The 12,487-nt window shown below is 49.5% G+C and overlaps 2 protein-coding genes across 2 annotated transcripts; one reads left to right on the top strand and one right to left on the bottom strand.

Annotated features, from left to right (window-relative positions):
- Window positions 1-2,780: 2,780 nt before the first annotated feature.
- LOC141092492 (uncharacterized) lies at window positions 2,781-6,889 on the bottom strand. The gene is made up of 2 exons (XM_073578677.1): window positions 4,070-6,889; window positions 2,781-3,957 (listed from the first exon to the last, which is right to left on the bottom strand). Exons 1-2 carry the CDS (start codon window positions 4,285-4,287, stop codon window positions 3,012-3,014), a joined length of 1,164 nt encoding a protein of 387 aa, XP_073434778.1. The 5' UTR covers window positions 4,288-6,889; the 3' UTR covers window positions 2,781-3,011.
- Window positions 6,890-8,570: 1,681 nt separating this feature from the next.
- HES1 (hes family bHLH transcription factor 1) lies at window positions 8,571-11,021 on the top strand. The gene is made up of 4 exons (XM_073578678.1): window positions 8,571-8,931; window positions 9,260-9,355; window positions 9,579-9,666; window positions 10,236-11,021. The coding sequence occupies exons 1-4, from the start codon at window positions 8,824-8,826 to the stop codon at window positions 10,754-10,756; spliced, it is 813 nt and encodes a 270-aa protein (XP_073434779.1). The 5' UTR covers window positions 8,571-8,823; the 3' UTR covers window positions 10,757-11,021.
- The last annotated feature ends 1,466 nt before the right edge of the window (window positions 11,022-12,487 follow it).

Consider the following 12,487-nt stretch of genomic DNA (forward strand, 5'->3'; position numbering starts at 1 on the left):
CACTGCTGTGATACCAAAAAAAAATGGAATCTCAGGGACTAGGCCAGGTGCTGTGTGGCACCAGCCACAGAGGTTGTTTGGGTCCCTCACAGCACAATCCCTATATAGTGTGAACGTGCTGCGCCCTAAGTGTGAATGCGCTGCGCCCTGAGTGTGAACGCACTGCGCCTTAAGTGTGAACGCGCTGCGTCCTGAGTGTCAACGCGCTGCGCCCTAAGTGTGAACGTGCTGCGCCCTGAGTGTGAACGCGCCCTAAGTGTGAACGTGTTGCGTCCTGAGTGTGAACACGCTGCGCCCTAAGTGTGAACGCGCTGTGCCCTGAGTGTGAACACGCTGCGCCCTAAGTGTGAACGCGCTGCGCCCTGAGTGTGAACACGCTGCGCCCTGAGTGTGAACACGCTGCGCCCTGAGTGTGAACGCGCTGCGCCCTAAGTGTGAACGCGCTGCGCCCTAAGTGTGAATATGCTGCGCCCTGAGTGTGAATGCGCTGTGCCCTAAGTGTGAACGCGCTGCGCCCTAAGTATGAACGCGCTGCGCCCTGAGTGTGAACGCGCTGCGCCCTGAGTGTGAACGCGCTGCGCCCTGAGTGTGAACGCGCTGCGCCCTAAGTATGAACGCGCTGCGCCATAAGTGTGAACGCGCTGCGCCCTAAGGCTACTTTCACACATCAGGTTTTCGGCGTCAGGCGCGATCCGGCGTCGTTCCGGAGCGCCGGATCCGGCAAATATTTCGTAAAACCGGATGTGACGGATCCGTTTTTCTGCCGGATCCGTCTTGTTCTTGACAGACAAAACCGGATCCGTCTCATCCGGTTAATCCGGTTTTTGTTCCGTTTTTTGACGGATTACGCCGGATCCGGTTTTTAAAATTGACCCTTGTGGCCTTCCGAACGGGATTGGCTACTGAAAAACTATATATAGCGTGTTCCTACAGTCCTTCTTTGACAGGTTGTAGAGGAGAAAGTGCAGGTTGGAGAGAAGAGCAAGTTACTGGCGAAGATGGATGTTGTGATTGGAAATATTTTGAAGAATTTGGCGGATTTTACAGCGGAGGCGAATCGTTTGAGGGTGATTGTTCTGGAGAAGGAGAGAGCGATACAGCAGCGCATCAGGCATCGTAGACGACGTTTGTGGATCCACCCCATCACAGCCAAGAGAATGACGCGTGGGGTCTATTCTACACTCTGCATGGACCTTAGACGAAACCCGGATAAATTTTTTGGATATGTTCGGATAAAAATGGAGAATTTTGATTACTTGGTGGAGCGCATTGCACACCTCATAAGAAAAGCAGACACCTATTGCCGCTTCTCTGTTTCACCAGCAGAGCATCTGATGGTGACTTTAAGGTAAGCCACATTTATTGGATATGCTCACATCAGAGCACACTTTCACTGCAATCTTGTTGGTGGTAGTTTGTATCTCCAAGTGTTATAGCTGAGTTTTGGTATGTAATGCTGTGATTTTAAACTAATTGATTGTTTTTTAATTCCCCACAGATTTCTTGCAACTGGAGAATCCCTTTCGTCACTGCATTTCCAGTACAGACTCGGGATTTCCACCATATCTGGAATAGTGAAGTACACATGCCGTGCACTGTGGGACTCCTTAGCTGAAGAGTTTTTACCAGAGCCCACAACAGAGAGGTGGATTGAAATTTCAGAAAAGTTTCAACAGATATGTCAGTTTCCGAACTGCTTGGGCGCTGTGGACGGGAAACATATCCGCATTGTAAAGCCAGCCGGATCGGGATCGGAATATTTCAATTACAAGAAATATTTTTCCATTGTCCACATGGCCATCGCTGACGCGGAATACAAATTTATTGCTGTTGATATCGGGGACTATGGCCGCTCCAATGACTCTCAAGTTTTCAAACTGTCTGCCATGGGGCGTAAACTGTATGGAAACACCTTCCAGTTCCCTCCCCCTAGACCGCTGCCGCAAACATCTGGTCCACCTATGCCATTTGTCTATGTAGGGGATGAAGCCTTCCAGCTGTCAGAACACCTTTTGAAACCGTACTCTAGCAGAGGATTGTCAAGAACAAAACGCATTTTTAATTACCGCCTCACAAGAGCTAGAGGAATGGTTGAATATGCCTTTGGTATTCTGACAGCCAAATGGCGGGTCCTATTGACTGCGATCAACCTCAAGACAGAAACTGTGGACGAGGTGATCAAAGCGTGCGTGGTACTCCACAATTTTATCTGCAAGGAACCCATTTCCATTGAGGACACCTCTGAAGAAACCACCTTGCAAGATTACCATGACATTACCACTAGAAGTTCTGTGACGGTTTCAGTAATGAGGGACAATTTTGCACTATACTTTATGTCACCTCAAGGCAGAGTACACTGGCAGGATGACAGAGTGTGAAAGATTTGTGCCCTTAACCAAACTTGTGTACCTTCTGTACCAACAGTATATACCTTTGCCAACCAAAGTTGGCTATCTTGTCATGGTCTTACTATTTTTACCTTTAGGCCACAGGTGTGTACCTGGTTGTGTTTTATGCAAAGTATTTCACCTTGTAACAAAAGTTGTGTACATTGTTAGGAAATCACAAACAATAAACACAACTTTTTAGGTGAAATACTTTGCTTTAAACACAACCAGGAACATAACTGTGGCAAAAAGGTAAAATGTACCCACAGTTATATACCTGGTTTTGAATACCTTTTTACCTTTGAAATACCCTGTATTTAACCTTTTTTTTATTAAACATAGTTCGCCGCAGAAAGAAATGACAGACAACCATTGTGAAACGATAATTTAACTTTTATTTAAAATATTTTTTTTTTGTAAAATGTTTTTAATGTGCAAAAAACTTTTTTAATAAAGGTTTTAAAACCAATAGGCATTTTTATTAAAAAACACATTACAAATCTGTGTAGTGTGGGGTGGAAATACTGCTGGAGGGGCTGCGGGACACTTCGACACTGGGAGTGTGGAGAGAGGACTGGGATCGTGGTGGGGAAGGAACAGTTAGAGGTGATGGTGTGGAAAAAGCTACAGAATGGGTGGACATGTGGGAGGCAGAAGAGGTGGTGGGCGGTGGAGTGGAGGGTTGGGCAGGGACTGTAGGAGCAGATGATGTTGATGGCAAGTTGTATGGGGAAGGAGTTTGGTACGGGGAAGGAGTTTGGTACGGGGCAGGTTGCTGGAAGATGTCTGGTACTGGGGAGGTTGCTGGTACTGGGGAGGTGGCTGGTACTGGGGAGGTGGCTGGTACTGGGGAGGTGGCTGGTACTGGGGACGTGGCTGGTACTGGGGACGTGGCTGGTGCTGGGGAGGTGGCTGGTGCTGGGGAGGTTGCTGGTATGTAATAGGAGGGGGAGGATGGAAAGTGGCTGGAGGGGGTGCAGGTGGAGGAACTACTGTGGTGGGAGGAGGAGGTTGGGAAGTAACCTGCTGTAGAGCACCGTGGCACGAATGCATTACATGCATCTGCTGGGCAGGACAGAGCGTTTCCATGCGCTCCACAACAGACCTGAAAAAGGTGTGGTTTGGCGAAGATCTTGCTTCTGAATGCACGGTTTGCAGAAGTGTCTTCACCTCCAGAATGCTGGAGTTGATCTGCTGAAAGCCTGCGGAGATTTGCTCTGACAAGACTTTTAGACAGTTCTGGAAAGATGCATTCAGATGCAAGAACTCTGGCGCATAAGTCTTTTCCTGACCCCTCTGCCGCTGCCGCCCAGTACCCGCAGGTGTACTAGAGGTGGCAGGGGCAGAAGGGTGGGGTAAAGGGAAAGCGATCTCCTCACCAGCAGCTTCATGTAATGTAGGCGGCCACGATGCTCCTGTGCTGGTGGATGGGACAGATGAGTCGAATGTGTGGGAAGGCTGGGAAGGTGCAGATGTACCGGGGCAGTCGAAGTGTCCCTCGGTGCCGGTCTCCTCAGGGATCGCCTCAGAAGGGTCCAATCGTGCAGGCTCCCGAGTGCTGCGCACCGTGCTGTGGAATAAAGAGAAAAAAAAACAATTAAAATACTGACATGGCATGGCCCTGGCTGAAAAAAAAAGTTACATCTAAACATTTTTTTTCACATGTGCTGTGTAATATTTACCTTCTGGTGACCATTGTTTCCCGGAGGAACGACAGGGCTTGTGCGTACTTGTACTTGCTCCTGCGTCCACCAGATCCACTCGGGGCCCGCATCTCTTTATTGAACTCCTTCTTGAAACGATCCCTCACAGACCGCCACCTCTTCACAATTCTGTTCCCTGAAACGAGAAAGGAGTGGTTAGTATACAACATCAGTGTTTCCCAAACTCCAGTCCTCATGGTCCCCAGGGGTCATGTTTTCAGGATTTCCATAGTAAATGGAAATCCTGAACACATGATCCGTGGGGACCACGAGGACTGGAGTTCGGGAAACACTGGTTTACATCAAGCAACCGGTACTGTATATACTTACGCTCTTTAATCTGGGCCCGAGCATCGAGGTCCTCCCAGCGGCCCACAAGGAGCGAACAGATTTCCTCCCAGAGTCGTCGGGTAACGATCAGGTCAGCATGGCGGCGGTCAGCCATATTCCATAGCAGCTCCCTTTCTCTGACGAGATCGATGAGGTGGTCCACATCAATCCCTCCATCCTCACCGTCAGAGTCGGGAGCACGCTGTGAAGGCTGTTAAAGAAAAAGACAAAAATAACATTAGCCTCCACAAAAGAAATGAAATAAAAAGTGCAAAAAAAAAGCAAAAATATTTATACTTACACGCTGGTGACCGCCGCGTTGCTGTCGCCGACGACCCTGGGAGGCACTGCGAGGACCTCTTGGCCGAGCACCAGATTGGGAAGACTAGAGAAAAAAACAAAAAATGTTATGTGTTTGGATGTAGGCATTTGTTTGCTGTGTGTGGTCTGCAGAACATTGTTTTCTATGTGTTGTGTGTAGTGTGATGTTGTGTTTCTGCGTTTGATGCAAAAAACTTACCAATTGTGAGCCCACTCCAGGTGTCTGTCCACCCCTTCCTTCTTCTTCTGGGAGCTCCTCTTCAGCTTGTGATTCCTGTTTTGAAATAAAAGCCAATGAATAGACATATATTACAGAGATGATGGATTTTGGAAATAAAAACTTACCGTCAAACGCTGACGATGCGAGGGAGGGTTCCCAGAAGAAGAAGTCTTCCTGCTGGCCAGACTCCATGGCTGTGGGTGGTGTTACTGCTGCTGCCATTGCTGCTGCTGCTGCATCTCTTGGGCGGCTGTTGAATAAAGAGAAACAAAGGGCCAATGAATATCTTGATATTCCATGGCCCTAGTTTGGAGGAATGGGGGATTTGGTAATTACCATCTCTCATCTGCTGCTGGACTCCCCTCCTCAGCATGTTCCATTTGCTGCTCCATTTGGGGTGGTGCTGATGGTGCTGCAGTGGTCTCCTGCCTTCTCCTGCGCCTGGTTGCTGTCTTGGGTGGCATGTTGGGTGTGGCTGAGGGTCCCACTGTCTTGCTTTTATATATGTGTCTTGTGGGCAGAGCTACTGAGCATGCTCAGACCAAAAAAAAACGGATCCGACCATCGGATCCGGCGCATTGCGGCGCTCATAGGCTTTCATTGTGTGAAAAAGCCGGACACGCTGGATCCGGCGTGTCCGGCTTTTTCGCCGGAGACAAAAAACGTTACAGTAGCCGTTTTTTCCAGACACCGGATTGCGACACATTGCCGGATCCGGCGAAAATCGGATGAAACGCATGGCCATCCGGCGCGATCCGGCTCTAATGCAAGTCAATGGGGGGGAAACCGGATCCGGCATTGCATTTCGCCGGATCCGGTTTTTGTCAAAAGCGCCGGATCGCGCCTGACGGCGAAAACCTGATGTGTGAAAGAGGCCTAAGTGTGAATATGCTGCGCCCTGAATGTGAACTCGCTGCTGCACCATAAGTATGAATGTGCAGCTTCTAGTAACCGCTTCATGGTTTCCTAACCCCGACGTGGTGAGAAGAGGTAGCAAGAGAAGAACATGTGCACGGTGATATTATTTTTACACCGTTGTGCACTATGTTAGGCCTCTTTCACACTTCCGTTTTTGACCATCAGTCAAAATCCGCCAGTTTTTTAAAAAGAACGGATTCGCCATTTTTTTGGCGGATCTGTTTTTTTCCCCATTGAGTTGCATTACCGGCGGATTGTTTTTTGTTGCTGTAGGATCCGCATTTTACAGTGCGCATGCACGGAGAAAGGAAGTCAGGGGAATTTAACCCTGAAATCCTTTCTGGCGGTGGAAAAATCTCTCTCTCACTGGGGTTCCTTTAAAATTCTGCATTCAACGGTTCCGTCAAAAAAACGGTCCGGTGGCATCCGTTTGCATCAGTTACAAACGGATCTGCTTTCTGCCATTTTGGCGGATTTTAACTGACAAGAAAAAACGGAAGTGTGACCCCGGCCTTAGTCTTGCAGCGATCCTTCAGGCTGCATCTGACGGAATCTGTCTGAAACCGTCGTCGTGCTCACATTTCCTTATGGCAGTGTTCACACTGAGTTTTTCGGAACACACTCTCCAGTTCGCCAATGAAAAACCCATAGTTTGTTTTTTTTTTAACTCCTTCTGGTTTATTGAGCGTTTCTATTCCAGACATTCCGCCAGAAGCTCAGCACGCGATTGTGCGACCATTATGCGGCCTGTGCACATTGCCAGAGAGCGCTCTGCTACCGCTGGTGGGTGAGAAAAAGCTCCTGGGCGCCACCTACCGAGGACCGCAAAGACGAGCTTGTGCTCCTCCAATGAGCCTGATCCATCTCGCGAGGGGAGTGGTTTTCCCAGGCTTCAGGGCAGCAGCTGCTATTTGCCTTCTCCCGGCATAATCTAAACCATGTCCCCCCCTCCTCCTTCCCACACACATCCAGCCGCCCAGCCACAGCGGCAATAAAGCATCCTGGCACGTGCTCCAGCTCCGGCCTGCCCCCTCCCCGGCCCCCTCGTGCCTGCAGCCAGGCTTAAAGTGATACACACCCGTCCTGTGCCGGGAGCTGGAGTGATGCCTGGCGCGGGGAGCGGTGTGCGGCTCTGTCCCCGCGAGCAGCGGCCCAATACTGGGCGCGGTATACACAGGCATGGGGGGCAATCTGCGCAGCGGAGACAGCGGGTGAGAGAGATGATGGAGAATGGAGGGATACAGAGATAACTAATGGATAAATAGAATACCGGCTCTGTGGAGACAATCCCCGCCACAGCAGCAATGGAGTAAGATCACCAGGACGAGGAATTCTGCCAACCAGGCCTTATGGCAGAGAACGGAGACAGAAAAGAGAGAGAGATGGGACAGATCTATAGATAGGAGTCCAAAAGAGTCAGAGGCAGCACACCATTCATGATGGAAAATGGCGCTATTTAATCAGCCCAAAGTGGCCACGTTTCGGTCCTGCACAGGCTGCGGTGTACAGTACCATTATGGGAATCAAAAACCGCAGTGCAGACAGTGCGGAATTTTCCGCGCGGATTATCTGCGGTTTTCGATCCGCAGAAAGAATTGACATGTCAATTCTTTCTGCGGATTCTCCTGCGGTTTGCCATCTGCTCTATTGTAGAGGTGAAAAACCGCAGGGCAATCCGCAGGTCTTTTCACCTGCAGATTTACCTGCGGATTTTACAAAATCCACGCGGATGAATCCGCACCTAATCCGCAGCGTGTGCACACAGCCTAACAATATGGACCTTTCTCAAGACAGACAGACGGATCTATAGATAGATAGAATACATAGATAATAGAGTCACAGAAGTAGACGCAGCCTCCATGTAGCAGGTGTCAGGTCTCTAGTGGCCCATGGGGCGGCGGTGCGGTCCTACATGCAGACACTGGAGAAAGGCCCACACCTGGGACCGCACCGCCGCCCCATGGGCCACTAGAGACCCGACACCTGCTACATGGAGGCTGCGTCTACTTCTGTGACTCTAATTACAAGGTTTGGGACACACCTATGAAAGTTTGCACCGTTTTTTTCCTGGGCTGTGCTAAATCTTTTTTCTAGATAAAGAAGATAGATATGAGATAGAGAGACGGATAGATAGATATGGGATAGATAGATAGATAGATAGATAGATATGGGATAGATAGATAAAGAAGATAGATATGGGATAGATAGATAGATAGATATGGGATAGATAGATAAAGAAGATAGATATGAGATAGAGAGACGGATAGATAGATATGGGATAGATAGATATGGGATAGACAGAGAGAATCTATCGAGCACTTGGCTCCCAGCTTTCTCCCAGGTTAGTGACTGTCGCTGCTGTTTCTCTTGGATCTGTCCTGATGGCTGGCAGCTGCGGCGCTCACACCGATGATACAGGTCCACCATGTGACAGCTCGCCATCTGCAGACACAGCACAGGTGACATTACTATGACGTGTCGTCTGCTCTCTTCGGTCCGTCCGTCCTTCCAGGATTCTCCCACCCCCGTGTTACGCAGGCCGTGTCCTCGGGGCAGACCCCGTGTCGTATCTTTCAAGGGTTAACAGCGGTGCCGCTGATTGACAGGATGCTCCTGTGGCCACGCCTCTTACACGCTCCGTGACTTGTTATTGGTCTCCGGCGGTCACGCCCTGCAGCCAATGGCCTGGTGCAGCCCACGCGTGTGCCCCGCTGCCATTGGTTGAAAGTTACTGTGGGAAAGAAAGTTTGGGAAGTTTCACACGAGCCGTTCGCGTGCAGATAGCGCTATATAAAGAAGGAGCCAAGCGGAGGGCAGTCACAGGCGCGGAGGGCAGCACGCCAGGCGGAGCAGCACCCGGGGGACACGCAGCCCGCACACTGCACGGAGCGCCGGCTCCCACACTGCTCCCGCTGTCAGCGCACTGCTCGGGGCCACAGAGAAGATGCCCGCAGACATGATGGAGAAGAGCTCCTCTTCACCTGTGGCGGCCACCCCGGCCAGCATGAGCAGCACCCCGGATAAGCCCCGGACTGCCTCCGAACACAGGAAGGTACAGGAGCCGAGGCTGTACTGGGGGTCCTGCTGTACTGGGGTGGGGGTCCCGCTGGGGTGGAGGTCCTGCTGTACTTAGGGTGAGAGGGTCCTGCCGTATTGGGGTGGGGGTCCTGCTGTACTGGGGTGGGGGTCCCGCTGAGGTGGAGGTCCTGCTATACTTAGGGTGAGAGGGTCCTGCCGTACTGGGGTGGGGGTCCCGCCGTACTGGGGTGGGGGTCCTGCTGTACTTGGGGGTGAGAGCGTCCTGCCGTACTGGAGTAGGGGTCCCGCCATACTGGGGGTCCTGTACTCAGTCCAGACACTCACAGCTCTCTTCTTTATAGTCATCCAAACCGATCATGGAGAAGAGACGGCGGGCAAGAATAAACGAGAGCCTGAGCCAGCTGAAGACCCTCATCCTGGACGCCCTGAAGAAGGATGTAAGTGTCCTAGTGTGTGATCTGGATAGATGACTGTCAGCCCCTGTATGATGTAGATAGATCTGCGTCCTGCCATTGTGTGAGATGGATAGATACCGGTACATAGCTATGTGTTAGCCCCTGTGTGATGTGCATGTTCTGTGCTGTGCATTAGGGCTAATAATACATGACAGTGTATGTGTCTTAGTCCGGCTGGGGGTTAATGGCCGTGTTGTCCCCGCAGAGCTCCCGGCACTCCAAGCTGGAGAAGGCCGACATCCTGGAGATGACTGTGAAGCACCTCCGGAACCTGCAGAGGGTCCAGATGACGGGTGAGTCCTGACCCTGCCAGACTTCCTCCTGCGGTGTGAATGGCATTCTCTCCATTCTGCTGCGTCTTTCCCACGGTCTGGGCTTATTTATAGCTCCTACGTGAAGCTCATGTTACGGCCTCAGGAGGGGAGGGGGGAGCTGTGCTATTCCCTGTGTGACCTGCACTGGATGCACAGCGTGGTGCCCGGATCTCCCCTACTAACCGTCTCTCCTCTTCTCTCCTGTCTCCCCTAATAACCGGCTCTCTCCTCTCCGGTCTCCCCTACTAACCGTCTCTCCTCTTCTCTCCGGTCTCCCCTAATAACCGGCTCTCTCCTCTCCGGTCTCCCCTACTAACCGTCTCTCCTCTTCTCTCCGGTCTCCCCTAATAACCGGCTCTCTCCTCTCCGGTCTCCCCTACTAACCGTCTCTCCTCTTCTCTCCGGTCTCCCCTAATAACCGGCTCTCTCCTCTCCGGTCTCCCCTAACAACCGGCTCTCTCCTCTTCTCTCCGATCTCCCTTAATAACCGGCTCTCTCCTCTTCTCTCCGATCTCCCTTAATAACCCTCTCTTCTCTTCTCTCTGCAGCTGCTCTCAGCACGGACCCCACAGTCCTGGGGAAATACAGAGCAGGATTTAGCGAGTGCATGAATGAAGTCACCCGATTCTTGTCCACGTGTGAAGGGGTTAACACTGAAGTGCGGACCCGTCTCCTGGGACATCTGGCAAACTGCATGAATCAGATCAATGCCATGAACTATCCAGCGCAGCCCCAGATGCCAACAGCTGCCACCCCACACCCGGCTTTTGGACAACCATTAGTTCAGCTTCCTGCCAGTGCACCACAAGGAAGCCCAGCTCCCATGGGTGGGGTTCCCTGCAAGATGGGTGGCCCACAAGTAGAAGCTGCCAAGGTCTATGGGGGCTTTCAGCTGGTGCCTGCATCAGATGGACAATTTGCCTTCCTGATCACTAACCCAGCCTTCCCACACAACGGATCTGTCATCCCCGTCTACACTAATTCCAGTGTGGCCAATGGACTACCTGCCGCAGTGTCCCCCTCTGTGATGCCACCGGTCACTGCTGACTCTGTATGGAGACCCTGGTGAATGGACTTACAGGCGCTTTCTTTTTAGAAAGATTAGTTCCTACTAGTGAAAACTTTTTGTAGCGAGAATGCACTATGCCTGTACATAGGAAATGTTCATATTGAATGTGCCCTTGTAATATAAGATTGCAATTTATATTTCGTTTCTACACGAAAGTTCCTTTTTTTTCTGAGATGCCAAAGACATTGAATAAGCTCTTAACGGTCTTCCTATTGTGGAAGCATTACATGTCATTAATAAAACCGCACAATTATTATTATTATTATTATTTTGATGATACGAGGCTTCTCCAGTGTTGGCTGCATGTGTTAGGGCTGACATCTTCATATCAGAACCTGCGAGAAATCACATAAGGGACGACTTATAATGTGCACATAGACTGGAAGAATTCGATTATTACGCCGTATATAACATTACAATAATGTCCCTATAGGATTGTGTGTGTATATGTATGTTACAGTCTGACGGTAGGAAATCTGCAGAACTTACATAATGTTGTATCTAATATTGGCTTATTCGACATAACAACAGAAAGGTAGACCTCAAGTTTCCCCCCACAATATAGGGTAAGGCATTGGCACCATGTGAGAGTTCACCTATAGGACCATGTATAATGCACATATATAGAATAATTAGATTATTATATAATAATGCTGATATCTCTTTTGGACTGTCTATATACACTGAAGTCCGGCAATGCGAAATAATTCTGCATCACTTGAAATATATGGCTTTAATATTGGCTTATCCTACACTAGTGTTGCAGACATACAACAGAAAGGTAGACCTATGATAATATTATTTATATAGCGCCAACATATTCCGCTGCACTGTATAGTTAAGCAGGAACATGTACAAACAATAAAGACCTCACAAAGTAACACACAGTTCAACAGTTACAGGAGGAGTGAGGGTCCTGCACACAAGCTTACAATTTATAAGGAACTGGGGGACACAATATGTAGAACATGCTTGTCATGTATGGTCCAGCCATTAATATAATAAATAGGGGTTAATCATAGAATCGTAGAGTTGGAAGGGACCTCCTGGGCCATCTGGTCCAACCCCCTGCTCAAAGCAGGATTCGCTAAATCATCCCAGTCAGATGTCTGTCCAGCCTCTGTTTGAAGACTTCCATTGAAGGAGAACTCACCACTTCTCGTGGCAGCCTGTTCCACTCATTGATCACTCTAACTGTCAAAAAGTTTTTTCTAATATCTAATCTGTGTCTCCTCCCATTCAATTTCATCCCATTGCTTCTAGTCTTTCCTTGTGCAAATGAGAATAAAGATGATCCTTCTACAATGTGACAGCCCTTTAGATATTTGTAGACAGCTATTAAGTCTCCTCTCAGTCTTCTCTTTTGCAAACTAAACATTCCCAAATCCTGCAACCTTTCCTCATAAGACAGGGTTTGCAGACCGGTCACCATTCTGGTCGCTCTCTTCTGAACTTGCTCCAGTTTGTTGATGTCTTTTTTAAAATGTGGTGCCCAAAACTGGACACAATATTCCAGATGAGGTCTGACCAAAGAGGAGTAGAGGGAAATAATGACTTCACGTGATCTAGACTGTATGCTTCTGTTAATACATCCTAGAACTGCATTTGCCTTTATTGCTGCTGCATCACACTGTTGACTCATATTCAGTCGGTGATCTATTAGTATACCCAAGTCTTTTTCACATGTGCTGTTGCTTAGCCTTATTCCTCCCATTCTGTATATGCTTTTTT

The sequence above is a fragment of the Dendrobates tinctorius genome, unplaced genomic scaffold (genome assembly GCF_039654945.1).
Source record: "Dendrobates tinctorius isolate UK_male_01 unplaced genomic scaffold, ASM3965494v1 ptg000060l, whole genome shotgun sequence".
In the NCBI taxonomy this organism is placed as follows: Eukaryota; Metazoa; Chordata; class Amphibia; order Anura; family Dendrobatidae; genus Dendrobates; species Dendrobates tinctorius.